General features: G+C 40.8%; 1 protein-coding gene across 1 annotated transcript; it reads left to right on the top strand.

Moving 5' to 3' along the window:
* The first annotated feature begins 1,016 nt into the window (after positions 1-1,016).
* LOC146569664 (RNA polymerase II elongation factor ELL) lies at positions 1,017-26,077 on the top strand. The gene is made up of 12 exons (XM_085282108.1): positions 1,017-1,185; positions 3,971-4,018; positions 13,297-13,424; positions 15,165-15,319; positions 17,270-17,511; positions 18,479-18,603; positions 19,982-20,096; positions 20,882-21,338; positions 21,811-21,874; positions 22,253-22,424; positions 22,541-22,585; positions 22,880-26,077. Exons 1-12 carry the CDS (start codon positions 1,048-1,050, stop codon positions 22,988-22,990), a joined length of 1,800 nt encoding a protein of 599 aa, XP_085138234.1. The 5' UTR covers positions 1,017-1,047; the 3' UTR covers positions 22,991-26,077.
* Positions 26,078-27,291: the final 1,214 nt, after the last annotated feature.

Raw genomic sequence — 27,291 nt, 5'->3', positions numbered from 1 at the left:
AATACAATGCTATCAGGTTTCTGCTAATGTAACAGAAAAAAACCCCAGAAAATAATAACCCACTGACGTTGTTTCAATAACAGATCACTGTAAAATTATTTCCCACTTATCATTTTACCATATCAACACAGCAATACCAAAATCTGAAGCATTGCAAAATACACCCTATTAAGTGGTTTATGATCACACTTTTATTTCACAAATAGTTTGTAAACCCTCAAGTAGAGAACTGGCTAATATGTATAGGTAAATAAGAGCTGGCTGTGCTCTTTAATCAGCAGCTAAAGTAAGTTATCTGTTAAGAAATGAATGAAAGTGCTTATTTGATTTCTGCCATATGGAGATAAGATAGGCTACACATGTTTTTATGTAAGGAGTTTGGTTTGGAATTTCTTTAATACTTGCTTTAGTTTTTAGCCAGATTTAAAGGAAATAATAATAATAACAATAATAATAATAATAATAATAATAATTCAAAAAATTGTTTGGTTCCAGATCCTCACACGTCAATAAATATTATTTTCTTAAATTTTAAATGAAGATTATCTGAATACAATTATATATATATAATTGTCCTTCTATATATATATATATATATATATATATATATATATATATATATATATATATATATATATATATATAAGGACTGGCAGGTTAACTATTTATTATACTTGTCTGCTGTCTGCAGTTAAAACTCGAAAATATGCTATTGAAATTAAACATAAATTACAGCTAACATCCCATCAGGTGTAACTTTTTATAGTCTACCTTATTCTAACGTTGCAAACAGTCACGACATGCATTTACCAAAACCCCGGTGGATGAGATTAACTTCGACCAAACCCCAAACCGCGAACGGATCAAAGAGCAGATAAAAAGAGACCGGGGTGTCCGACGACTGGAACTTCTCGAAAGCGAAAGTACGCGTGTGTACGTGCGTGCGTGCGTGCTCCTGTAAGTGTGTGTTAGCTCCGCCCACAGACGGTCGTCTCCTCGGTGACGTTTCAGGCAGAATGTCGCCAGCAGCAGCTCTCAGTTGTAGAAATGGCAGCGCTGAGACAGGAGCATCGGTATGGGCTCTCCTGTGCTAAAATCAACAAAAACACCCCGAATCAAACTCTGTACCACGTCAAGCTCACTGACACCGCCATCCGGACCCTCGAAGCCTACCAGAACTTGAAGGTAAGACAATTTATCAGGTTCACCAACTTTGGAGTTTGTGTGTCTTTTTTCCTCTCTATATTTTCTTGTTTTTGAATCGCCTCCCAACTCCGGGACCTGCATGAAAATAAGACAGTTCCTTATTTTAGGGAGAAAACTGTGAAGTTTGCCCACTTATCCCGATTACAGACGGTTCAAATGCTGTCGACAAAAGCGTTTTGGTAGATAATTGTGTACTGCGTTACTTTCTTCTGGCTGTGTTACAGTAAAAGGCAGGCTGAGCATGATTTATTGTGATTATAACAAGCAAATCATTTCACTCTGGTGACTGAATTTTCCTGTAATCCGAGAAATTTGTTTTGTTTTGAACAGAAAATGAGAAGTTATCAAATCGTAATCTGCTTGAAAACCAAAAGGTATTAGATTTCTTTTATGACAAAGGTTTGTGGTTATCCCCTGGGCTTGTTTTCGCTGTTTTGTTTTCGTGTGTCAGTACACTAGATCTAAAAATATATGTACATTTAGATTATGGGAAAACGCAGGCGATTTCCTATAAACAAAATGTGGTTGGGGACTACTACCGTCCTCTGTTGGTATCATAAGTTCTGCTTTGCGTTTCCAAATGCGCACTACTTACTGTCCCTGCCGATCATTAAATGTTCTTTAAAAGGCTTTTTTCTCCCCCTGTCTATTCCGCTCTGATGAATAAATTAATGAACAAGCTATCAAGCAAATTATTCGACTGCTCCGAATCTGGAGACTGCTTTATTGTTTTTATGGTCCATTAGATTAGACCGGGATAATTTAGTCTGTCTAAATTGTCTTTCCCAGAGCAATGCTCGATAAGACAGTTAGTCCCAGTTATGACTGAAGTCATATTTGCTTAAATATATTTCTTGTTTGTTTGTTTCCTGTTTAACCATCAAAACAAGTCTATTTCCGGTCACGGACCATAAAAGACAACAGCCCAAAACTAACTCTGGATTTGGGACTCGGTGGATCAGCTGTGTAGTACGCATTGGGTCGGCGTGGCACGGTTTTGCAAGTTGTTGCTGTGCTCTTGTGTATTGTTTTTTGACCTTTACGCGCTTGGACGCCTGCCCATCTCCGGAGCTCATTGGTCTGTGAAGCAGAGTAAACTCCAGAGCTCATAGACCTGACAGCTTCTCCCAGGCCACAGCAGGCAGGCAGGCAGGAGAGGTTACTGCAAAAGTTTTCCAAGTCAGAGACCACCCATAGTAAATACGGTTTTAGACTGCTGGTCTCCCACTGAGCTGTGAAAGATGTTGTCCCAAGGAGCTGCAACCTGAGAGTTTCTGTTACTAGTTATGATTTATTTATGCTTTTCATACATGTGTTTTTATAAAGCACAAGCTAGAGAATGATTTTATTAAGGAAACTACAAAAGCTTATCAAATAAGGTCTGTAGCTGAAGATCTAATGCACTAAACCATTTTATAATGTTATAACAGTTTGTCACAACTGTTATAACATTATTGTAAAATCATAATTAACCAAAAACCAGCAGGTATTTAAGGAAACAAGGAAAACCACTGCTGCTTTCTGCTCAAAAATAAGAACAATTGCTTATTTTATGTTGATGAATTAATCTGCAGCTCTTTGTAATAGGTGCCATTTTAGCAAACAACAGTGGTTTTACTAAAGGTCAATAACATTTTTACTAATACTTCAAGTTACAAATCAGTAACAACTTTATGTTTTCCCAAGTTGTAATAAATTCCTTTAGTTTTATTTAAATGTGACGAGCCGTCACTAAACACCCATTAGTCTTCGTTTTCCAATAAGCCGTCATGTTTGCAGTTGTTAATAAATGTGATTTAAATGCCACTGCGGTAGAACAATAAACATCAGTCAGAGGGCTTTTCCTCAACCTGGCAACCCCCTCAAAGAAATCTTGCTAATTAATAAATAAACAGTCTGTTGACATTTGTAAAACCACTAGTTACGTGTTATAAAAGCACTTCAATTAACCAATTATTTCAATTCTGTCAAACAGCGACTCTTTTAGTGAGTAAATGATCAAATCTGGACCTTTAACAAGTTAGATTTAGCCTTACGGCTGTGTTATGTGCTTTAATATTTATTATTCCATTCAATATTAAAAGCTAATGGATTATGAAGAAAATTACAACAATACTCAATAGCGAAGACATTTCTCAAAGCTGTTAATAATAAATTACGAGCCCTGTCAATCACAGGCAAAGCTGTGTTTCGTGGATAACAGTCTCCAGCTATTTACTGGGAGTCGTGTCGACTCAAAAGCAGGCTTCATTTTTAAAGGGATTTTTCAAATATTTCTTTATCATTTAGCTGGGAGAGAAACAATATTGTGTTCAGGAGCTTAAGCCAGGTTTCACTGTGGTCTTGGAGACCAGTACAGTATTTCCAGCACAGTGCAGGCTTGTAAAAGTGCTTTTTTTTCAAAGACATATAATTGGTTTCAGAGCGTACTTTGTCTTTCCTCTGGGATCTGCTTTTTAGCCTTTTATTCATTTAGAGGGGAAATCAGCCGAAACGCACACCCGCGCACAAACGCGCTCGGCCAGCCGACTGACATGAGCACAGTTTTTTGAAGGATATGGAACGATTAACGCTCACATTACTCTCCTCTGATTAAAGCAAGAAGCATCTGAGCAGCTGGGAGTGATGGCAACATTTTAGTGTTTTAAGTTCCCTAATCCAAGCGGCAGTTATCTAGAAACAATGGCGGTATTTCTTTACTCATAATGCATGAGCTGTTGATTCAATCACTGACCAGTGTCTCCTTTTCTCTCTCTCTCCTCAGGCATCACTATCAAATCAGCCAGCGATTTGCTTCAAGGGGAGCCAAGGGGTAAGATGTTTTGCATACTCTCCCGCTGATGTCTGAGAACCTGAACGCTCTAATTACTTCTGATTTGTTGTGGAGCACGCTTATGACAGTTCCTCTGGAAGATGTCTTATATGATTCTTAAGAACACATCGTTGAAGAGGTGGTGATTTTCCAAATGTTTGGATGACTTTATTGTCATAGGTCGATGGGTTTTGCTGCCTTGAATTGTTTTATGAAGAAAATAACAGCAGTCAGTGCACCTAGTTTGAGGGAAAGGTGTCAGTCATTTTCCAAGTCACAATAAGTTGTGTCAACTGTTTCTTTCTCTAAACGTATATGTACAGAAATCAGATACATATCATGGCTTGGTGCTGAAAGTAAGAGGCCATTCCTGTGAAGCGACTGTATAGAAAGATGCCTGTGTCCGGCTAGATTAGCCCGGCCAGTATTACACCTTCCCGAGCTCTGCCTGCTAGGCCTCTACACATTTACCACACAATCAGCCCTGTCTAAAAGGAGCTGTTCTAATCCCCATAAGAGCCGATTGCATTGACGAAAGTGACTTTGCTCTGTACACAAATGCTAGCCCTGTGTGCTCACATGGGCCCTAAGACAGGGTGTGCTACACCCCGAGGCTGCTAGCCAGGTTACTGGGTCAGGCTTGTAACTGGGGAGGCTTTGTTTTTGGAGGGGGGAGGAGGAAGGGGAGTTGGCAAACCCCAGGGAGCCCCCCATGTCTCTACGCCTGTTGTCTCTGCGCAGACATGAAAGATCTGACAAGCAGGGGTGGTAAACAAGTGGAGGAATTTTTACCCAAGAAAATGTGCAAAATATGTTCAAAGTGCAAATGATGAATGTAAACATGTAAAGGAACATCTGTAAAGCCAGCAGCAGATTAACCAGCTTATTGCATCTTTCTGTGTAGCAATGTTAAGTGAGTGCAATTTAAGTGTGCTTTAATCACTGAATAGGATTTGGTGATTATATCTTGGCTGGCACATTACATATTCAAATTGCTTTGCGGAATTCAAGCATGGGCTCCCTCCCCCTCCGACAATAGTCCCAGAGCTGGACGATTGGGCATTAATGAGGTAGCGGCAGCCATTGGTGGTGGGGGAGGCCATATTAAGCCGTTAGTGGGGGGAGGATGCTGGTTAACATGGCAGTCTGGCACATAACAGACCAAGAGGACATCCAGTATCTGTGTCGGTTGGAGGGTTTCACCATCACAGATGTAGACGTTCCCCTTATCTTTCCACTTGCTAACTGTTAGCTGGATCACATCCTTTTCCCCAAAAGCAACATGAGGTCCAAGAGGTCATGCGTCTGCTGACAGCTGCCAACTGTAGAGCTTGATCACAAAAGCCACGACTGCCTTCTTTCTGATGTTTGTCCTTGCTGGCTCATGTCACGTTTCCTGTAAAAAGGGCACTTCCAGGGCCGCAGAAACCAGAAGAATTCTCCAAATCACCGTCCTGGCGTCAGTCCAGGGCTGCGTGGTATCAGGGGCCAGGGTTCCTATCAAGAAATAGCACGCTGAGGTTTTCGGCTGCTTTTCCCTCTGTCCCTGCGGCATTCTGCCCTACTATTGTAAATTGTCTGCCAAGCTTGTAATCATGCAATGAAAGACACAACAGGACTCTGAATCTGGTGTTCAAGGCAACTATGAAACACAAATTACTATAAAAAAAACAGGAGAATCTAGCTAACCCCTGCTTTTACTTGTTTAATTTGGACAAACAGATTTAAAACTGCATGTTGTTGGAGGAAAGGAAAGTGAGTGAGTTTGATCAATGACAATACTTTGGGAGCAGTGAGTGGAAAACGGTAAAAAAAAAAAAAAAAAGGAAAAACAGCATATTTTGATGAATCAATAAGAACATTGTAGAAGAGAGTTTGAAAAGAAACATTCTGGATTCCTTAAAAGTCATCACTAGGATTAAGGAATATATTCGGAGCTGGTCTGGGTTCCCATGGTCTGGAATTTCACATCCCAGTGCTTATTTTCCTGTGCTACTGGCAATGCTGCCTGCTTGTTGGCATGACGTATATCCATTTAGTAAGAAAAGAACCTGGCCTTTGTTTTATTTAATACATGCTAAAGTCTACTGATAGGTAAAGGTTAGCTGCTTGTTAATTAAATGCGCGCACCTTCATGTTTTCATACATTTATAAGAAATCTCAGTTATTATCCTGCAAAGCTGTAGTGTAGAGTTGTTCGATGTTATACCGCAGCACTGAAAAAAGGCTTGATGAGTCTAATACGTCTGTTGTTGCCATTTCGTTTAAACGCGTGTGCGATGTGCCGTGTCAGCTGTGACGTCGGTTTTATTACCTTTGCAGTGCATAAACGGTCAACTGGAGTTGCCAGAGTAATTGTTTTTGTTTATGGCTCTGTTTTCATGTGCACAGCTGTCACGTACAGACAGTGGCGCTGGATGAGAGGGAATGCAGAGGCGCTCTTAAGATATCCTCACGACGACTGCGTGTGAAGGCAGAGCTAGCTTCCTCCCTCCCGCCTGTCCTCTTGATTATTGTGCCATTTCACCCCATGCCTTGGCTGAATCCTTGCAAGACCATCAGGGCCTCTATCTCACACATGGCTGCTCTGACTCTATTCCCCTGTCACCGCACCACTTTGCCTCGCCTCGCGTTCATACTGCAAATAAGCTCTTCCACTGTGGGAGAGTGTATGTGTGCATGCACACCACACATCCTTTTTTTTCTTTTCGCTCCCCCCTTTTTTTCTGGGACCTAATTAGAATAACAATAACAGGAATGTGGTTGAGAGCTGTCCTCTCCCAGTGGCAAAGCGGTGAGAGGGAGAGTTGTCCCACGTGTTTCTGAAAGGGCACACGCCGCTCTATTCATCCAGATGTGTTAAGCGAAGCAAAAGTCCCTCTGTTCTCTGCCCGTTTGAGGCCCACTGTGTTTGTGCAGATGCAGTTGGGATTTTTAGATCATACAGTATATTTTAGAACAAGCCCCATGAGATCCTAGGGTTAAAGAGGACTTTTTTTTAGTTAGCTTCTCTGTCATTACTGTATTCTTTGGCTTCTTTTGAAGAACACCGGTGTTTTAAGCTTACAAGAGTGATGAAAAGATGAATCAGTGGCTCAAGCTGGACAGGCAATAAGGTGGCAACGTGCAAGTGAGTCAAACAGAATTTTCAGGATTAGAAACACAAATAGTTTTGCATTCGTGTTGCGTCTTTATGCAGTTCATTTACGTTCCAAAGAGGCAAGTGCCTTGTTAGGAAACTCAGAAATAACGCATGACTCCACTGAAACAGATTTGCAGATTTAGATTTTATTTGTTGTTAAATTATGCTCCATATCCCCAAAGTGAACAAGTAAAGCCTTCAACCATAAATTATTAACAAAAATATCTGCAAGGCACCAGAAACTGAGACGTGGTTCCACAAAGAAATTCATCAGATTATGTGACTGTTTTCCGGGATGATTTGCGCTGTAGGTCATGCTGCATGCCACCAGAATCAAGGTTCTTAAAGTGGCTTAAGTCAGAAGTATGAACCTGTATAGTGATAATTCCAGTTCTTGCAAAATGACAGCCTTGCAGCTCATCTCTTTTGAAAGTTTTGGAGATATTTAATGTTTATTTGCTCGTTTTACCTCATTTTCAAGGCAGGGAATTGTTATAGGATTACCAGTCCAGTAATGGGAGTGTAAGCAGAGTGATTGCAGTGGATTGTTGGATTATAAGGGGAACACATTTGCAGAATAACACAATCTGCATGTGTATAGTAGATTTTATTTATTTATTTGGGAAGTTTACATATTGTGTTGAGAGAAAACAGCAGCCTAGCTCTTCTACATTTGAAGGCTATTAAGTGTCGTCTCCATCCCTCTGTGTGTGAAGAGGAAGGCACCTAAAAGAAGGGGTGGGGGTGTCAGGGGTGCTGAGATAGGGAGCGTTTGTTGAGGATGACAGATTAGCTTCAGCTTCTTGGAAAAAGACTGATTCTGCTTGGCATAACAGGCAGTACCTTGGGGGTTGCTCGACAGTCTCCCATCCCCATATCCCCACAACAACTCCCGTCAGTCCCCACCCCCGCTTCTTTTGCTTTTCCTGTATCTACCAACCCCCCTCGATGAATAGATCCTCAAGCATCACCGCCACATCCATCCACCCTCACTGAAAGCTCAGTTCACACTGTAAGAGGTCTAAATGAATCTTTGAGGGTATGTAATTTTGATTTTAATAACTGTCACAGTGGATATGTTGCTCACACTGTAACAAATGATTGTTAATAACAAATTCCTCTCCTTTGTTTTATTATTACTGTCAATCTTAAGTTACATTCATATATTAAACTGTATTTAAAAAAAAAAAAGAAACGTAACCAGTACACTAATTCCAGTCAGGATCCATCCCCCTCTTCTACTGAGATACACATTCCTAAAGGAAGACTATTTAGGGCCATCCTTCATGCACTGGCTCTACTGGGAGTCAACGCCACCCCCATCCCTTCCACGCACACACCCAAACCCCCAATCCCTCCCTTTACCACCCAACAACACACACAGCCACACGTCCCTGCTGTTCATGAATAATCCAGGCGGCCCGACAGGCCCTTGCACTCAGCTTTGTGGGGGAAGAAGCTAGAACAAAAGATGGGCAGCTCACAGAGCAGCTATGGCTGAGTAGGCTCAGATGAGAAGACAATGGTTACTAGTGTCAGTACAGACAGGGGCAGGAGGCAGAGGCTTCAGAGTAAATCACATATCCAGGCGCCTGCTCAGTGCCACCATGCCAAATACCAGAGCTGGGAACCTTGGCCTCCTCGCATTCGTCTGCAGAGCAAAGAAAAGAAAGAAAGAGAGGAAAAACTATCCTCTCATCTTTTTCTGCAGATGTTTGGCTTGCGCGTAGCACAGAGGTGGGCAAACATAGATCTCATTAATGATCCCTTTCCCCCCCTCGCTCTTGTCACACAAAGACAGGGTTAAGAACTCTGTTTAACCTCATCAAAGATGAGCAGTTTAAACATGCTCGAGGAGTTACAGATGAAGTTTTACAAGGACATCACCATCGGTGCCCTTTGTCCTTGTTCAACTGCTGAGACCCCTGCCAAGGTTTTCTGTTCCAGTCCAGTTCACACCTTAAAACAGCTTGAAAGTATTTGACATCTCCGCACACAGGGCCTGGAGTAGCAGATGTGTCTGGGCTACAGCCACAGAGGCAGTTATTGTACTAGCCCGTGCGCTCGATGGGGGGGCCGCACTGACAAGGTGCTATGGCTCGCCTTTTTGTTGCTCGAACTGTAACTGTCCTCCAGCTAAACTTTTACTCTCGCCATAATAATGAGAAGCAGTGCTGCACACAGCTCTCACCGCTGTGTGCTTCTTAATATTAAGCTGCTCAAATATATTAAACTGACACGTGTTAATAGCATGCTCTGATCATAGTAATACCCGATTAAGCTTTTCTCTGATTAATTAATCGTCAGATTAAAGGACTCGACAATCATAATTGGAATACTGTAGCACATAAGCAATTTAATGAATTCTTTGCCACGTTCTGAACCGGACAAGTAACCCTGAATTAATAGTTATCTCCATAATTATGAACTTTTTACAGCAGGAATCAAGACAGAAGTCAGAAAATATTCAAATGGCATTCAACAGCGCATTTTTAATAATTCAATTGACATATTTTCCTAACACAACTAAACCCCCTAGAATAAAATGTTTAGAGATAGTTTGTCACTAGTACTGAACTAAAATGAAAAGTCATTAGCAGCAAGCACACGAAGAAGTAAATATTGTTTCAGTGATGTTAGCTACTCATTTATCTCTGAGTTAGTAGCTGCATATAAAAGCTGTGTGTGGATCTTCTATAATTAATTTCCAATTACACTCTTTTTTTTGATTGGATAGTTTGTTTTCTTTTTGTTTGTATTTTTGTTTGTTCAGCGTTGAGCGTTGAGCTCTGACTGATAATAGCCTCTCTGTTGACATTCCACCGAAACAGTCAAATATTTGACCTCTCTCCTTCCGTGTGACCCGTCAGGGTGTGAAGGTTCCTCTGCCTAAAAAAGACAAAAAGACAACACACACACACACACACACACACTGGCGGCCTCAGGGGATCAGGCCAAAGCTCCATATGTGTATGACTCAGCGTCTCTATGTAAATCTACACCTACTACGTGACTGACAGCAGCCTTGGGATAACAGACCTGTTGGTGCAAGTTCTATCCTTGAGTTACCACATCAAAAGTCCACTTGACTGTGATAATTAGTGTATTCTGCAGCATTTAAAATTATAAACAGATAAACCTGTATTTGCTGATACTTCAGCACTACTAGTTGCTGTTGGTATAAAGCAAAAAAGTAGCAATTTAACCAGGTAACAAGTCAGAGAAAAATGTTATTTAGTGCTCTAAGCTTTTACAAGATAACATACAAAAAACTTATTGTTCAAACAATCAATTTTGGTAAGAAAGTAGCAGCAGTGTTGTTCTAGTCATTTTTGAGCAGTTAAAGAAATAATATTAGGCATATGTTTGTGCACTTTCCTTCTGAGACTTGTTCAAACTCAGGAGGCACCAAAGACGCAGATACGTGATTAGCTGTAAAGGACAAGTGCCTGCAGATGTGTCTACAAAATAACAGACAGTGACTCCTAAATTCTTCAAGTAAATGACTCGCATTTTTAGGTTCAGTGCGACTTACCCTTACTGAGCGCTTCATCATGATCTGTCGCGGCCTCGCAAACCTTATTTTCCGAAATGTAAAAAAAAAGGGTTAAAATAAAAGGGTGGTTGAATTTCTGCACTAAAATTGTAGTTCTTGGTTTCTGTTTTTTATTCACAGAAGTTCAAGACAATTATTTAGTTGGACATATTCCACATTGAAAATATCCATGATATCACTCACTAGCTACAAAAAGCAAAAACAAATAAACAAATAAATTGATATTCAAGCTTGCATTAATCTTGCATACTCAGTGATATTCTTCAGATCTCCTACTTTCTCAAAGCAAAGAGGAAGTGTCATCAAGCCTCTACAAGTTAACTGATACCAGCTAACCTTTTCTCATGATTAACTGTTTCCTGTCTGATATAGGTTGATAGCTTTTCTTGGAATTATGAGACCGTGGGTCATGTGATAGTTCCACAATTACTGCTGATTAGCTATAGATACATTATCTCTCTTTTCTTTTCTGAGCTTTATTGCTAACGTAGGCAAGCTACTTGGTGTAGCTGTAGCTTCATATATATTCTAAGGTATGAGTGTCACCGGTCTTCTTAGTTGATAATTTAAGAAAGCAAGTAAGCACAGTATAAAACATCTGTGTCACTATGTGCTTGGTCATAGGGGATTATTGGGTTGCTGTTTCTGTCTCTAATGTTGTATGAGCTTTACCTTACAATACAAACCTTACAATTAGGTTGATGTTTGTTGTAAATTTGTGATATTTAAATAAACTGAGCTATGGTTATTGTTCAGGCTTTATAGTCGTCTGGCGCTTTAAAGTTTGTTATCCTGCGGCTACGTAGAAAGGCTCTCCTCGAGAAGTCAGGAAGTGGGAACTAATGGGTTAAAAGACATATGGTTATGAAGCTTGAAAAGGAAGCTGTGAATGAAATGGGGGGCGACCTCTAAACAGTCTGACCTAAGTGACATTGATTAGAATTAGAATGTGAAGTGTGCAAGGTGGCACCGATGGGGGTGACAGGCAGATCTAATGCATGGCTGGAGGGGCTCATAGTGACTGAAAAAGGGGACGTGGTGGCAGTATTGCAATGCTAAATGTGCAAGTGCAACCTCACTTTATCCCAAAGCCTTTGTTTAGCCGTACCCTGATTTTAAAAACAAATTTGCGACTTTTGTTGACTTATAATTTTGGTCGTGGCAGCCACTACTTTACTCTTTGGTCCCGAGGACGTGCCTCGCCTCTTATGCCTGCTCACTTTGATGCTTTTCTGGCTGATCATTTCTAATTACTGTTAAAGGGGGGGGGGAGCAAAGCCGACATATGCAGGGCTCTGCTTTACCTCTTCATGTTAACGGTCAGACATAAATAGGTCAAAATTAATGGTCAGCTGTGAGTCTCAACTGTCCCCGGCCTTGTGTGTTGCTTTGCGTTTTGTGTTGACATGGGTGCGCATGAGGGAAAGCTGGGGGCAGATGGGGGGTGGGGTGAATGGCATGCCTTGGGTTTTTAGAAAAGGAGGAGGGGTGTGGAGGAGAAGAGCTGTTCATTGGCTCCCTGCTGCAAAAAAAGTGCTTATGGCTTTGCTGCATGACTGGGCATTTGTGACAGCTATAGTCCTGCCAGCCACATCTGCCAGGGGGACAGCGCTCTCAGCTCAGTCAGCTCATCATCAATCAATCATGAACGGTAACTAAAGAAGTCCATCTGACTGACATTTGTTTTTTCTTGAGACTTGTGCTTAAAGAAACTACTGCATGCTTTGGCCTGAGGAGTTTTACTGGATCTGCCATTGAAGAGGCAAAAAAAACAACAACATTTAGTCCTACTCATCAGTGAACACGTACTCGTGTTTGCAAAGCATGGGCAATAATCACGGGCTTCATCTGAATCTAGGACAGTCTATCAACAAAAGTGCCAAACTGCCCATTTTCAGGCTGAAACACAGCTGCAGGCAGTGTAGCAGAGAGCCACTACCCAGTGTGCTTTAAAGGACATATTACCTGTTGGTTAATGACTTTCTAAGTTGAACTATCCTTTCAGTGGAAGTGGGTTTTCAGGTCATTTTATGTAACAGGCTTCTAAAAGTAATAGACTTCAACCTGCTGGCTTGTTTTGTTGGAACAGAGCCGTGGACAGTCTGTGACAGAAGAGGTTATCGCCGGAGTGAAAAGGTTGTCCACTGTGCTTTTGTTATGTTGTGCCTCGCGAACAGGCTCTTCTTGTGACTACTTAAAGGTCATCATACGTGACCTGGGAGGCCTCTTGTTATGGGCCGCAAACAAAAGATTATTTAGGTGTCACTGAGATCAGGAAAATAAACCCCAAAGTTTGTAAGTTTGGCTGCTTTACTTTGGGTAGTGTTTTTGAGATAACACTGAATGAGTTGAGGCTATATCTGGGGGAGATAAAACATGGTCGTTGCATAACACGGCTCTTAAATTAGCAATGCTAGCACACGCAAACACACACACACACTCAAGCATGTCAGAGAACACTGTCGAACTGTTAATGATTACCAAGGACCGGCTTTTAAACGTTTGATCATAAGCATTTCTTTACTCTGTAAATCAATGTTTTTTAAAACTCATGGTTTTTGTTTCTTTTGTCTCGGATAGTACGTAAAGATCCCCGCACCGACCCCCGAGTCTCCAGATGGATTCAGAGTCTTCTCATTTTACCTATCCAGTGACAGCAAAGACAAGCCTCAGTCCAGCTTCGACTGCATTCATCAGTATGTCTCAGGGTAAGGAACACACACATAACTCTTTCCAGAGTCGACCACGAATGGAATTTGTAGTAAATTTGGTACCAGAGTGAGACCGCAGGACCAGGCCAAACAGTGGCCTCTCTCTTTGGTAATAGTACCACAACAGGCAGAGAATCACCGTCAGGCTCTATTCAACTACAAAAATACCCAGAGGCTGTCGTGCCACCATGACCTCAAAGGTGTGACCACACGTAACTGAAAACAGAGAAGTAGTGTTTATGCTTTGCCGGGTTAAAGGGTTTGTTAAAAGGTTACATTAGAGCAGCTTGTTAGAAATACAGTCATTAAGCCTTCATAATATTTGTTATAAAGAATTTAACTTGGTAACCGGACCAGATTTGGCACAGAGTCATGGAGGAACAATGACAGGATTTTTTTTCCTTTCAGTTGTTCATTTGATGTTTTGCTAAAATGAATGGATGGGATATAAGTGACAAATGAATGACACATGGAATTTAATCAAAGATATCAGCTCTATGTTTTTATGTCTTACCAAATGTCAGATGTAAACATTGGTGCGTGGATAGATCCATACAGTTTCAATAGAGAGAGCATAAGGGAACAAAGGGTTGGCAGTATGTTTGTTTGCAATAGTATTTGCGACTTTATTGTAGTCAAACAAGTTGGTGAGCCAGCGATGGGGTTATCTGTCTCTTTGTCCTTTTGTTATGTTATTTTGAATACTTGCTGGGAAGCTTTAATTGCACTCAAGGTGGCATAGCAAGTTTAATGTTATCTTTATTTGTCTGCCACGCTCCGCGAGGGTAAAGAAGAAGAAGGTGTACTTTATTGGTCCCCGTGGGGAAAATCCCTCTCTGCATTTAACCCATTCACTCAGTGAAGCAGTGGGCAGCCACTGGGCGCCCGGGGAGCAGTGTGTAGGGACGGTACCTTGCTCAGGGGTACCTCAGGGTAGCTGTTCAATCGAACCCCCGACCTTCCGATCATGGGGCCACCACTCTACCTACTGAGCTATCCCTGCCCCAGGGATAGCAGGATGTGCACGGTGAAACAGACACAAGAGAAAGATATACATCACTAAATATACATATGTACAAAAGCAATGATTCACTGTCTCTTTATCTGACTAAGGAATGGTGTTTATATGTGATGCGGCGCGGGAAAACCCGGCCAAAGCACAGGCCGTGCACAAAAACAGCCGCACAATGACTGCTGTTTGTTGACTCAGCTTCACCGCGTGCACTCTCTCAAATATCTCCAAGAAACATATCTCCAAAAAATGTAGTTTATCGAACAGCTTGTGATGGATAAACCACAAATAAACAAACATCTCGTCTGTGTGTGCCTCCCTCATTGATGCCTCATTCATTGATGCTGGCAACTTTTCCGTCTTTAGCTAGTGGTGATATTACTCTGTGGATTGCAATTGATGATTTCTTGTAATCCTAGAGGAGTTGATCATTTACAAATGTGCTACAAGTAAGTGTTTAGGTATTTTTATCGTTACTAAAACACTGTAATTCAAATAACAGACATGTGTTCAAGTTAAAACTGTAGAAAGTAAACAAAGGTAGGTAATTGAAATCAGGTTTTTTGCACAGTAGTCTAGAATTTATCACATTTTAGGAAACATAAAAAAGTTTTAAAAAATGGAAAATATTGGTCTTATTTTGGTATTTTCCAGCACCTAATGGTGTCTGAAAAAAATGCTGGGTGACAGTTAGAATTCCTAATTCTCCCTCCCTCTTTACACAGGGAGGGCAGGGATCACCTGGAGGGCCAGGGGAGCATTCAGGACAAGATCACAGTCTGCGCCACAGACGACTCTTATCAGACGACCCGAGAGCGCATGTCTCAGGTGGAGAAGGACATCTGGAGCCGGTCAGCAATTGAGATCAAGCCAGGCCCAAGTACGTTTCTTACAATACGTGCGTCGATATTTTCTTGTGTCTTCCAACTTCATTTTACACAGCAGCCTTCAGGCATTTAGGAATCAAGGACAGATAACTGGAATTTTTTTATGTTCCCGAAAAGCCTTGAAACCACCACCTTTTAATATTTAATCCTTCTGATAATTACCATATGGTGCTATCACATAATAAAGTTATCACATAATTGATCAAAGTGCCGTGTTGCAGTTACTCATGTGAAAGCAGAACCTTTTTCTTCTTCTTGCTTTCATTCTGACATAATTGCTCAGGCACTTTGCCAGTTTCCCTGCCAGCATCATTAATGTGATTGAGTTTGCACAAAGTATGCGCTAACAGGTCTCATGCTGGTGAAGTTGTCTAAAATGTAATTACACAAATTGAAACGTTAGTCATTTTATAAATTTCCTAAAAACACCTAAATAGATATTTACACACACAACCTGTAGTGATCTGTGCCTGACTCCTGACTGAGGCCTGGTGGCATTCAAGCCCAGCGTTAGCTTAGGTTATGATTTGAGGCTTTTACGTGTGTATTCAGATAATAAATGTCAAAAACCACTGGAGACATCCTGGTGCAGTTACAGAATATCCAGTTTCAGTTAAACATGTCTTTTCATGTACCGTCTCCTGGACACTCCTGCAGAGAGGGAAAGAAATGGATCGCAGTATGCACTGCATGCAGTTGAGACTGCACAATTATTTTGCGGTAACTTGCTGTCTTTTTATGGTACAGTAATGTTACACTGTACAGGGAAAAAAAAGAGTCTATACATCAACTCCTAAATGCAGGCTACAATAGAAAAATGTACATAATTTGGACTGTATTGTATGATTTAATCTTTGGTTATGTTCAGTAGTACACACATTTTGGTGCTTGGAAGCTTAAAAAAGTCTTAAAAGAAAAATAAATTGAGCCATTTCCTGCATACAATTCCATCTCAGGCTGTTTGGTAATTGTGCGGAAATACACCCGCACTACTGCAAAGCGTGTAAACTCTAGTAGGTCACAATGGAAAGTCAGCAAAGCTTCCTTGAGAATCTTAAAACTTCCCCGAAGCGCTGCTTTAATTTATTGCTGTGAAACAGTGGCTCTAGTCGCTGCTTGCTGGAAAGTTGCACTACAGGTTGTTTCAGAGCAGGGTGGATATTTGCCTAAAATTGACACGACATGGGTAAATTGTTGGAACAAGCTTGTGCAAGAAGCATGAAATACTGTATACTGCCAAAACTGCAAATTACTGTTAGAGTGTAAATATTAGCAGTTTTCACATTATCACTGTGCTGTAAAGCATCATCTGTACATACAGCACAGTCTGCCACACTGTCCCCGTGAAAGCACTGTTAGTGTTTGACCTACAGCAACCTCAAAGCATGTGTTACAGCTATAATGAGATTACAGTCTGTAGATATCCATAAGCACTGCCTGCCTCGGTCCAACTGAGAAAGGTTCTCTCTGTTAGTTGCTTTAGTTTAAACGCTCTCCTGTTTACACGGCAGCTAAGCGTGCTATCTAACCCACTCACTGTTTTCCACTCTAAAGAACACTGCCTCTGCATATGTGCAGAGAGCGCAGTGTTTAAATTATTTACACGTTAAAACTTTTTTTCCCGATTAGGATGAGAGCGTTGCAAGTCGTGCATGTGCTTCGTTTGCGTTACACTTAAGGGGACTGGCGACACTTACTCCCTCGCAGGTTGGTCTTTCAAAACCAGGTTGTATTTGAATATCTGGCCTGAGGACTGGATTAGCCCCAACATGTTGGCTGCGCTATTACAGGATACTGTGAATCCTGTTATCAGATCAGTTATAATCTGTAAGTTTTGTACAGGGTAGCGACTGTATTGCCTTTCATCAGCCTGAGATTATTACACCGATAACCTTTTAATTTCCTATCTCTAATCAAAGTAAGCTGCTTTGTTTTGACTTTAGGCAAGTGTGTGAAGGTCCAGCGGAAACAAGGTCTGGTGTCAAGCTCAGATAGCAACAACAAGCACTCCCCCAACAACAAGAGGAGCCTGGTTCCCAGCCCTGTGGCACACCGGCCTTTGAGGGATCGCATCATTCATCTGTTGGCCTTAAAGCCCTACAGGAAACCCGAGCTGCTGCTGTGGCTGGATAGGGAGCGGGCAACTCCAAAGGACAAGGCTGACCTGACCTCAGTACTGGAAGAGGTGAGATATCTGGTAAAATGCTATGTAAACACCTTGCCCACTAATGAGAAATTTCCTCAAATGCAACAAGTAAAAAAAAAATTCAGGTGAATACAAACCAGGCTGCTTTTTTTCCTATCAGGTTAAAGACTGACCATGCAAACATAAATAAAACAACTAAGCTGTAGTGCCTCTTCACCTCACTGTACAATACCTTGTGCAATACTTTTTGTAAATAGTCAACAGTGCAATAGACTCAATACTTGAAATGTGCAATTCACTTGTATTTTTATTTTTTATTCCTATTTATTCTATTTATCCCCTTTGTATATTTTATTTATATTTGTCTCTGTATTTATATATGTGTGTGTGTGTGTATATATATATATATAACAATTCTGTAACTGTAACTTCGGTCGTTGCTGTGCTTTTTTTGGAAGTCGAATTTCCCAGAGGAACCCACCCGAGGGATTAATAAAGTTCTATCTTATCTTATCTTATCTTATCTAAAAGCCCAACATGCAATTTACTAGTAAACTACTATTTATACACCCGCTATAACTAGCTTAGTGTTATGCAGCTAAAAACTGTGCTTGAAAAAAAAAAAGAAAGTGACGTCAGTTTAGTTTCTTTCAGGCATATTTCCTGTGCTCACAATGTTTGAGTGTCCCACTGCAATCATCGAGACTGTGCCGCCGCTGGTAGCTGTAATTAGGGCTCTGCTTTAATTATCTCTGGACGAGAAGATTGTGTTTTGACAGGAAGGTGGGGGGCGTGTTGTCTCCAGCTGGGATCTGACTACTTTCAAAATTGAAAGTGGTTGGTTTGGGCAGATTTGTATCAGCGGGATTAGGGTTAAACTGTTTATCAGACACAGGTAGTTTTTGTTTTTACTTACACATAAAGCCAAACGCAGCTGGATCTATTTTATTTTTATACTCAATCTCTTTTTTCCTGTGGATTGACTGAAATCTTTGGGGGTTTTCAGGTTGCTAAACTGAGCCCTAAAGACCACAGCTACTCTCTGAAGGATGAGCTCTACAGACACGTCCAGAGAGAATGGCCTGGATATCTAGAAGAGGAGAAGCAGCTCATCCACCGACTTTTGATCAGGTGAGAATTAAGTTTTCAGGTATTTTTTCCATTGAGAGACTTTAAAAAGCAAAATGTTTTAGAAAACCAACAACTGGTTAGCTTAAGACTTGAAACAGGGTAAACAACCAGCTCAGCTCAGCGTAAAGATAAAATATCCACCCACTGGCATCTCACAAATTAATATATTATTCCTTTTTTTATACAAAAACTGGGGCGCTGGAAGGAGATTATCCTAAACTAACTGCCTGCTGGGTTTAGTCCATTATCACACGAATATAAGTGTCTGACTGGCAGCATAAAATGAAGCATATGTCCATTACCCCAAGTTCTTTTTTAGATTTTCAGAGACTTCTCGTAGGCAGATAAGGCTAGAAGAAAGCGATAGATGCTTTGTGACAGTGCTGGCGTTAACACCGAAAGGCCAATGGATTGATGTAGAAGTCTGCTGTGATCATTTTGAAAGAGGAGCTACTAAATGAGCTACTTCTCCGCACTGATGAATCGCTTAATGGACACATCAAAGCGCAGAAAAATATTCCCTGCGCCGTGTTGCCAAATGGCATTAGCATGGAGCGCTCAGAGTTGCAAGGCTGAGCTGTTGATGGTGAGCTTCCACCCCTCGTGCATTTCCTCAGCCTGCCAGCCAACATGCAGGCCATGTGCTTCATGAGAATTTTGGAAGAAGTGCTGTTGTCTGATTGCACAATCTCCCTTGTTTTTTTCACCACCCCCACTGAGTGTAAAAGTCTTACAATTGTAGTCATCGAATGATTCGCCAAGTGTGATAAAGCTGTGACGCTGTGCACATACTGTAAACTGTGCAAACTGTACGCTTCTTCCTTGTAGTTTATCCGTGCATTGGGGAAGGTCCTTGCTGTGAAGGCTTTCTTACTACTCTCATGTACCTCTTGATGTTAATCTGTTCTGAACTGCACTGCGCATTAATGAAGAGGTTTGAAACCACTGGGGGAAGTGACTTTATGCAGTGGCATCTGTTTGAGGAAGGAGCTGTAGGAAGCAGATTACCAGAAAATAGTGTTTACCCTTACAGAGGTTAAATCAGCTGCTATTGTTCTTACACCGGCCTGTGTTTTGTCTTTGTGGTTGCCCCCTTGTGGATTTCATCACCGAAGACACGAACTGTGCCACAGAAACGTGCAAAAAGCAAAACGAGGAGGGAGAAAAATGCAGTTTTGTAAGGTTGATGATTAGAGCTTCTCTGAAAAGGCTGTCATCTCCACATCAAAGTAAATGATAATTTCTCATGTGCTTGCTCAGGAATCTGCCAAAGAAAACGTTGTGACTTATATACTGGCTCTTCCTGTTTAGCTTCACAGGCAATTTACCTTGAAGCTGCTGTCCAACTGAAGGTGCTGTGTTCTCAATCTTTCCTCAGGAAGCTTCAGCCACTCCACAGCAGCCAGCTGAAGAGTCCCCAGTCCAACCATTCATTCCACAAAACCCCCGGGGATTCTCCTTCACAGCTCAGTCCTGCCAAAACTCTCTCTGTGGTAATTCAACGTAATTTTTCCCCCCCCTGTTGCTTCTGTCTTATTAGACTAAGAATAGACAGGGAATTTCCTCTTATGCAGATTGACAGTACACCGTGTAAACATGGATATTGTTTGACATTTAGGGAAATGCATATTTCCATATCGCTCTGGGCATATGGAAAAATTGACACCAGTCTTGTATCCTCTATGTTAAATAAGGGAAAAGTTAGCCTTCAAGGTTTTATGCTCTTCTTTTGTGTTCTTTAAAAAGTTGTTCATGCTGTTGTTTCTTCTTTAACTTTGCAGTTTTGTTTACACTTAAACTTAACCAAACTGCAGCTGAAAGCTCCTTTCTCCTTCAAGACCTTGACAGCGAACTTCTCCCTTTAGCACATGTAGCTGGATCTGGGTAGATTAACATGTTTATGTGCCAGATTGTTTCCTGGCAAGGAGCAATTGTTAACAACCAGACTCCACCAAGTAACTAGTCTCGGCAGAGAAAACATCAAACAACATGTTTCTCACATAAGCAGCCTTCAACCCATCCACAGTGAATCTAAAATTAAACAAATTTAATGTGTGAATTTATGCTATTAAGATGATTTTGTTCCCTTTGAGCCAGAGCCTGACTGGCATATTGTGGAATTTTTGCAAAAGTGCTGCTTGCTGTAGCTTTTTATTGATGTAAAGGCATTTGAAATGGGCCAATCTTTGAATTAAAATGAATTCAAAAAACAGCAACCATAAAGTAAGAAGAATATTTCTGATCATACTTTGCAAACTTGTGTTTTCTTTTCCCCCAGAAACGCCCATCAGCTTTGGACCCATCCAACATTCAAACCCCCAAAAGACAAAGGCTATTAGACAAGTGCCAGCCTCTGCAGTCGCCCTCCCATGCTGACTTTGGCACCAATGGGGCTCGTAGCTCCTCTAGTCATGGAAACTCTAGCGGACACATTAAAACAGAGTTTGACAAAACCAACAATCATCTTCAGGGGAGCCCAAACGGTCTGTACTCGCCACACAAACTCAGCGGGTCATCCACGGTTCCCAAAGCGGAGAGGACTGAAGCAGCTCCGACTGCACCCACCGCCAAGCCTCCGCACACTGAAACCTCCATGTGCAATGACCAGCAGTTCACCAACAGCCAACATAAAAAGAAAAGATCCAAAAAACACAAAGACAAAGAAAGAGAACGCCTGAAAGCAGACTGGATAGAAACTAGCCCAGACCTGAAGCAGAATCAAGAAAATCTCCAAGGTAAAGAGCAATAAAACTATAAAATGTCATGTTATTGTCACCCTCCGCGTTTCCTATTGTTCAGCCACCAATCATTATAGTCTTATTTGTGCAGGCCACGAAACCCTTCAGCTGTTAGAATTTCTATATTTTATATATGTTGTTTCTGGAAGACCACAAGGAGAAATCGATATATTTTTCTCAATTTTAATGATTTTAGATGAGCGGTTAAAACTCGCACACTGTCACCCTGTCTTTAGCCTGTTGATGATTGACTGTGGAACAGCTGTGTGACCTACGGTCGAGCGAGTCAGCAGGCAGCGGTTGCCTCCTACTCGGGGCTGCTGGCGTCACCGCTTGCCTCGGCTCGGAAATCTTATCAGACACAGAGATAAATGAGTCCGTCAGCCTTGATATGATGGCCACATTATCACATTTGCATTGGCAGTGCGCTTTAACCTTTTTTCGATGTGTGTGTTTTTCCTATCTACAGGCCATGAGGGAGAGAAAACACCTGTTAGCTGTGGCACAGCAGAGGATCTGCCTGATTATTTAACGTAAGATTGAATATGTTCTGTGTCCGGCTTTGTTATTTATGTCATATTACCAGATTTAGAAGAGATTCATCTCTCACTGAGGTGTTTAGGTTTCAGAGTCTGGCTGACTGTTGAAGTTCAGCTTCAAAATATTTATATATAGTGAAAAAATGCACATCTAAATAACATGCCACAAAGCTTCCCTGACAATTACTTTAAAAAAAAGCTTTTTATTCGTACATCTGGTCAACATATTAGGCTGTAATCAGTTACATTTCGGGCCTTGAAATCTGCCAATGTGCAGTGCCACCTACTGGAAACACAGGAAATGATGGCTCTGCTTCTTGGCTTTTAAAAAAAAATGTCAATGTTTTCCTCTCTTTCTTTCCTTTTCTTTAGAAAATACAGCATCATAACTGCGCTGGAGCAGCGTCAGAAGTATAATGAGGACTTCTGCGCCGAGTACGATGAATACAGAGCTCTTCATGACCGGATTGGGGCTATAACAGAGATGTTTGTTCAGTTGGGCTCAAAGATCAACACTCTCTCTCCAGGAACACAAGAGTACAAGGTACTGTCCGGTTTTGGAGGCTACTCTAGCTGCTCCGTTTCTTGTAAATCACCGCAATAGAAAACAGATCAGATCATATGGCACACTAACACCTTTTCTTATATTTGCTTTTTCAGCTTATGGAGGAACAAATACTACAGAAGTATCGCAAGTACAAAAAAGTAAGACTTATTGCTGTTTTTTTTATCTAAACACTTTTATTCAGTGGTGTGCAAGAACCACAAAAACATATTCTGGTTTTAAAAGAGTTATCTCAAGACATCATCTAAGATAATGTTAGCCACGTTATCTTCATATCAAACCATTCCTTTTTTTTATTGCTGATATGCATCGATGGCTCTTTTTAAAAATTCTTTATCTACTGATAATCAGAGATAAGCAAAGATAAGCATCTTCTCATAAAATCAGGTTGAAGCCAACAACATCTAACTGGACTCTCTTCCTCTTTCTTTCAGAAGTTTCCTGGGTATCGGGAAGAGAAAAAGCGATGCGAGTACCTCCATAAGAAACTGTCGCATATCAAAGGCCTGATCACAGAATACGACAGAGCGCAGGGACTCTCGTAGTGATCGGCCTCGGCCCTTCGGCAGGGTGTAATACGACTGGACCAAAAGACTCCTAACGGACCCAAAGACTGCCCGGATGGGTCCTGAAGCCGCTGAGACACTATTCACTTTACTCCTTGGTCTTGATGTAATCGAGGAGCGAGGTTCTTTTATTCTTTTTCTTTTTTTTCCCAAAAAGTGGGCCGAGACCACGGACTCATGATCCGATGTTACCCTTCGACACCATCTGGTTTACAGCTGTGATTGCCGCTGGATTCTTTCTGCTGTAAAACGTGACACGGTGAAAGCCAATGGGTGTGATCATTCCAGCCTAAAAATTCTCCTTTATCCCATCTGAACTAAAAAAAAACCTTAAAAAAAGTGTTGATTTTTAAGTATTAAAAGTGATGGTACAATCAGTCCTAGAGGGGAAACAAATGCTACTAAAGTCTTTATATTTAAAAATAGAGAAATTTATGCGCTTTTTGCTGATAGAAAGTCAAATGATGATTGATCAGTCAATGATCAGCTCCCATATTGACAGCGATAGAACCGTGCCATGAACAGTTTCTCTCTTTAGACTAGATCATAATTTACTAATTAATTTATATTTCATTACGACGAGACAACAACAACACAAGACACCTTTTCTGCAGGATTGAGACCCTGAAAAGTCGATTTCTCTTTAAAATCTGCTTCTTTAGGCTTTTTCAATGATGGATTTTGTCCTGTAGCTTTCTGCTAGCGTACTGTTTCATTTCTGAGAAATGTTGAAATGCCACAAAACGACTCCTCGCAGTGCTATAACGTTGGTTTTTCGAGAAAGTGCTTGTGCACAGTTTCTGTCACTTTCACCCACATGTAGCCTACAGTACCAAGAACTGCCTTTTAGTGTCTAGTGAGGAAAAAAACAACTATTGATTCAGAAATCTCTCCCAATTTATTTTGTGACAGGTTTACTGACATACATGAGCATGCTGTGTTTACACCTTGGTTATTTTAAAAAAAAAATGGGGTGAGAGCATAATTTACTTGAGTGGGTGTTACATTTTGATATTATTCTGCTGAATGCGACAGCAAAGCCTTTATAAATTTTACTGTGTAATTGTTAGCCCCACAGGGAGTATGGCACTGTAGGTCGCTCACTAAGTTCAAACCACTCTGGTTCGGCTGCGTGTAAGGAGCAGACTGACCTCTAGTGGCTGCTGGCGAGACTTTTAGATGTTTTCATTTAACCACCACCTGCCATTTTATTTCACCCGAATTAGCCTAAAGTGCAAATAAGCAGATCAGATTTCAGTATTCTCTGGACATTTGCATCAGTGTAGCTATACTAACAACAGTTGTCTTAAAGGTGGCTAAAAATGATAGAATGAAGCCAATATTTGCCTTGACATGTACATTATGTCTGACATTTCCACAATCCTGGTACCCCAGTTCTGAAATTGTCTCTGCTTAACCAGCTCAGACTGTTTCTGTAAATGTCTTTTTAGTTTGAAGGATAGCTCAGTTACTGGATAGGTGTTGTGCAGCAGTTGTCTTATCTGTGTTGTTTTTGTATTTTTAGCTTCATTTGTCGTTTCGTTATCTGTCAGATAATCACGTCCAGTCCTAGCAAGCACCACTATCAGGAGGAATATTTGCAGAAATCATTGCAAAACCAAGGTCCTCTTGATTCTGTCAGTGCAAATAGACGGTGGGGTCTTTTTGCTATTTTGCAATCATCACTTTTTTGTTTCTTTTTAATTCATTCAGTACTCTGATATATTTGAAGGATTTTAGACTAGTAACATTTCCTCTGTCTCGGCACATATGAAAGTTTCCAAGAAAGATACATTTATCTGCACTGATGATTGGGGAAGGGGAAAATTGTAAGCCCAGGAAGCACCAGCTTTGAACATTCAGTATTACCAGAACTAGATTCCTTAAGCCCCAGTACACAGAAAAGGGATCATTTAGTTAATGTGCCTGGTTGGTTATCTTCTCAGGACCAGATCTCTTTAAGATTTACTGGTTTGAGCAACCAAGCAAATACGCGATAAACACCCGTAGCATTTGTGCTGGTACTAGAAAAAAGCAGCAGATGCTTCAGTGGTAATAAAACACAAGAGGCTCTTAAAAATACAAAACAGTTTATTTGTATTTGGCACAAGAAAGGTACTAAAATGTTTCTACTGTTGGCAGGATGGAGCACCAGCTAGATCACGAGAGTTTAAAGTCGCAATTTAACTATTTCTATTAAATGAAGGGCTTCACACTTACAAATAAGAACCTTTTACAATGATCAAATAAACCGTAAAAGAGGTGAAACTTCCTGGGCAAAATCACAGTATCATGAAGATAAATGTTCCATTTATTTAAATGTGTTTTTGGCAAACCACACCTTTGATTTTTTTTAAGGTGCTTTTCAAGTGCTGTCTGTTTTTTGTACTGTCACAGTAGCTAACTACTAAAGGTGCCTTTCATTCAAAGAGCAGAGTGATTCTACATATAACCATCATCGGTATTCTGGAAAAAGGACACTTGGGGCTGCAGTATTTATAAATTTGTAGTTTAACACTGTGCCACTTTCAAAGTGCTTTTTTCATCTTTTTTTTGATAAAGTTAATCTCAGATGCCTTTTGAAATGCGTAACTATTCCAGTTAGGACAAGCTGGATTTTTCCAAAATTATAGAAGCTGCTTGATATTTGCTCACATGTGCATTTGAAAGAACAGCCTGGACTTTTATGTTTTGGTTTTGATTCCAACCTGGCAACCCACTTCCACATATTATTTGGTATTGGTAAAAAAAAAAAAAAAGCCATGATAAAATGTGAAATGACCCTTTTTTCGTCTTCTTCTTCTTCTTTTAGAAATCACTGCATTTGATCTAGCTAGGAGAGCAAATGTATTTATTATGTTGTGTTTGTTCTTTTATTGAATTCATCTCTGCATAGTTTGTTCATTCTTTACACAGCAAAACCCAAGTACGATGAAAGGGAAACAGGATATATTTTTGCAATTTTTGATTGTGGATGCGTTATCATGTCATCCTCTTGAGAAAAGCTTTCAAGAAAAATGTGTATTGTCTCGGTGAAATTGAAAAATAAAGGTCTTTTCAATTCAACAGTGCGTCATACTTCCTCAAGAGGGCAGTATTGCTCCATTTTTGAACAGTTTTTAAAGCGTCTGCTTTAAAAACAAAGCAGTACTGGGTTAGACGTATTTCTGTGAAGGTTGCAGTCATCCAGGTCATTGTAGTCTAAGGAGCTTGGAAAGAAAAGCGTCTGGACTTCTCTAAGTTTCTTGAAGACGTTCCATTTCTCATCCGAGAAGCTTCTTCAGTTCTAAGAGCAACTGTTGTAGAGTCCCAGATTTTAAGCCCTATTGATCCCCTACCTAATCACAGGAGCCAAGGTGTGAAAACGGGTGTAGGTCACAATCAGCCAAGGTTTCTGATGAACCCATAGTGAAACCTAGCCCCACCCTATCATGTGATATACTGATGTGAGTGGGCGTTAAGGCGTCTGGGAAGGGATCTCAAAACAGGATTATAGATGGCAGACAGTTGGTGTGTAAATCACCACCTCTGTTCAAAGATGGCCATTCACAGTGGACATAGATGGCTTATTTCACTCCTCTTTCAAACCATCTGTCTTCTCTGTCCAAAATGTGAAAATTGGCATCCAGGAAAGAGTGACGTTTGTCCTTTAGATGCAGATGAACAGCTGAGTCTTGTCCCGTTGAGATGGCTCTTCTTTGCTGTGCCACGCGTACACCAGTTGCTCTTAGAACTGAATAAGCTAATCGGATTACAGGTTAAACGTCTTCAAGAAACTTAAAAAAGTCCAGACGCTTTTCTTTCCAAGCTCCTTAGAATAGTGGGTTAGACGTACTTTTGCCTTCGGAGCGGCCTGGCATGTTATTTTACAAGTAGTCATCAGAGTACACTGTGGTTGTAGGTTACATACCAGCCTCATTAATACAGGATGAATCCATGTGTTTTTATTATTTATGCAAACTCTGACCCTGCATCTGAATGTTTGATATATATATATTTATACACCACTCTACATTTAATCATTAGTTATATTATTAATCCTTGGTTCTCTTCCACATGGCATCTTTGTGCCCAGGTTTCTGGTAGGTGAGGTTTCTTCCTGTTAAAGGGTTTTGTTTTTTTTATGTCCCATTGTCACTAAAGTGTTTGCTCATGGTTCAGATTGTTGGTGTTTCTTCTGTGTTATTTAGGGTCTTTACCCTGCAGTATAAAGTGCCTCAAGGCCTTGAACTGAATTGAATTGACAAATCTGGACTCAAACACAGCGTTTTCCAGAATAA

This window comes from Mchenga conophoros, linkage group LG7 (assembly GCF_057382185.1).
Source record: "Mchenga conophoros isolate Kocher_MC1m ecotype Shallow Benthic linkage group LG7, M_conophoros_male_GT1.1, whole genome shotgun sequence".
Lineage (NCBI taxonomy): Eukaryota > Metazoa > Chordata > Actinopteri > Cichliformes > Cichlidae > Mchenga > Mchenga conophoros.
Note: the sequence above shows the minus strand (reverse complement) of the source record. Positions and strands in the feature narration are given on the sequence as shown.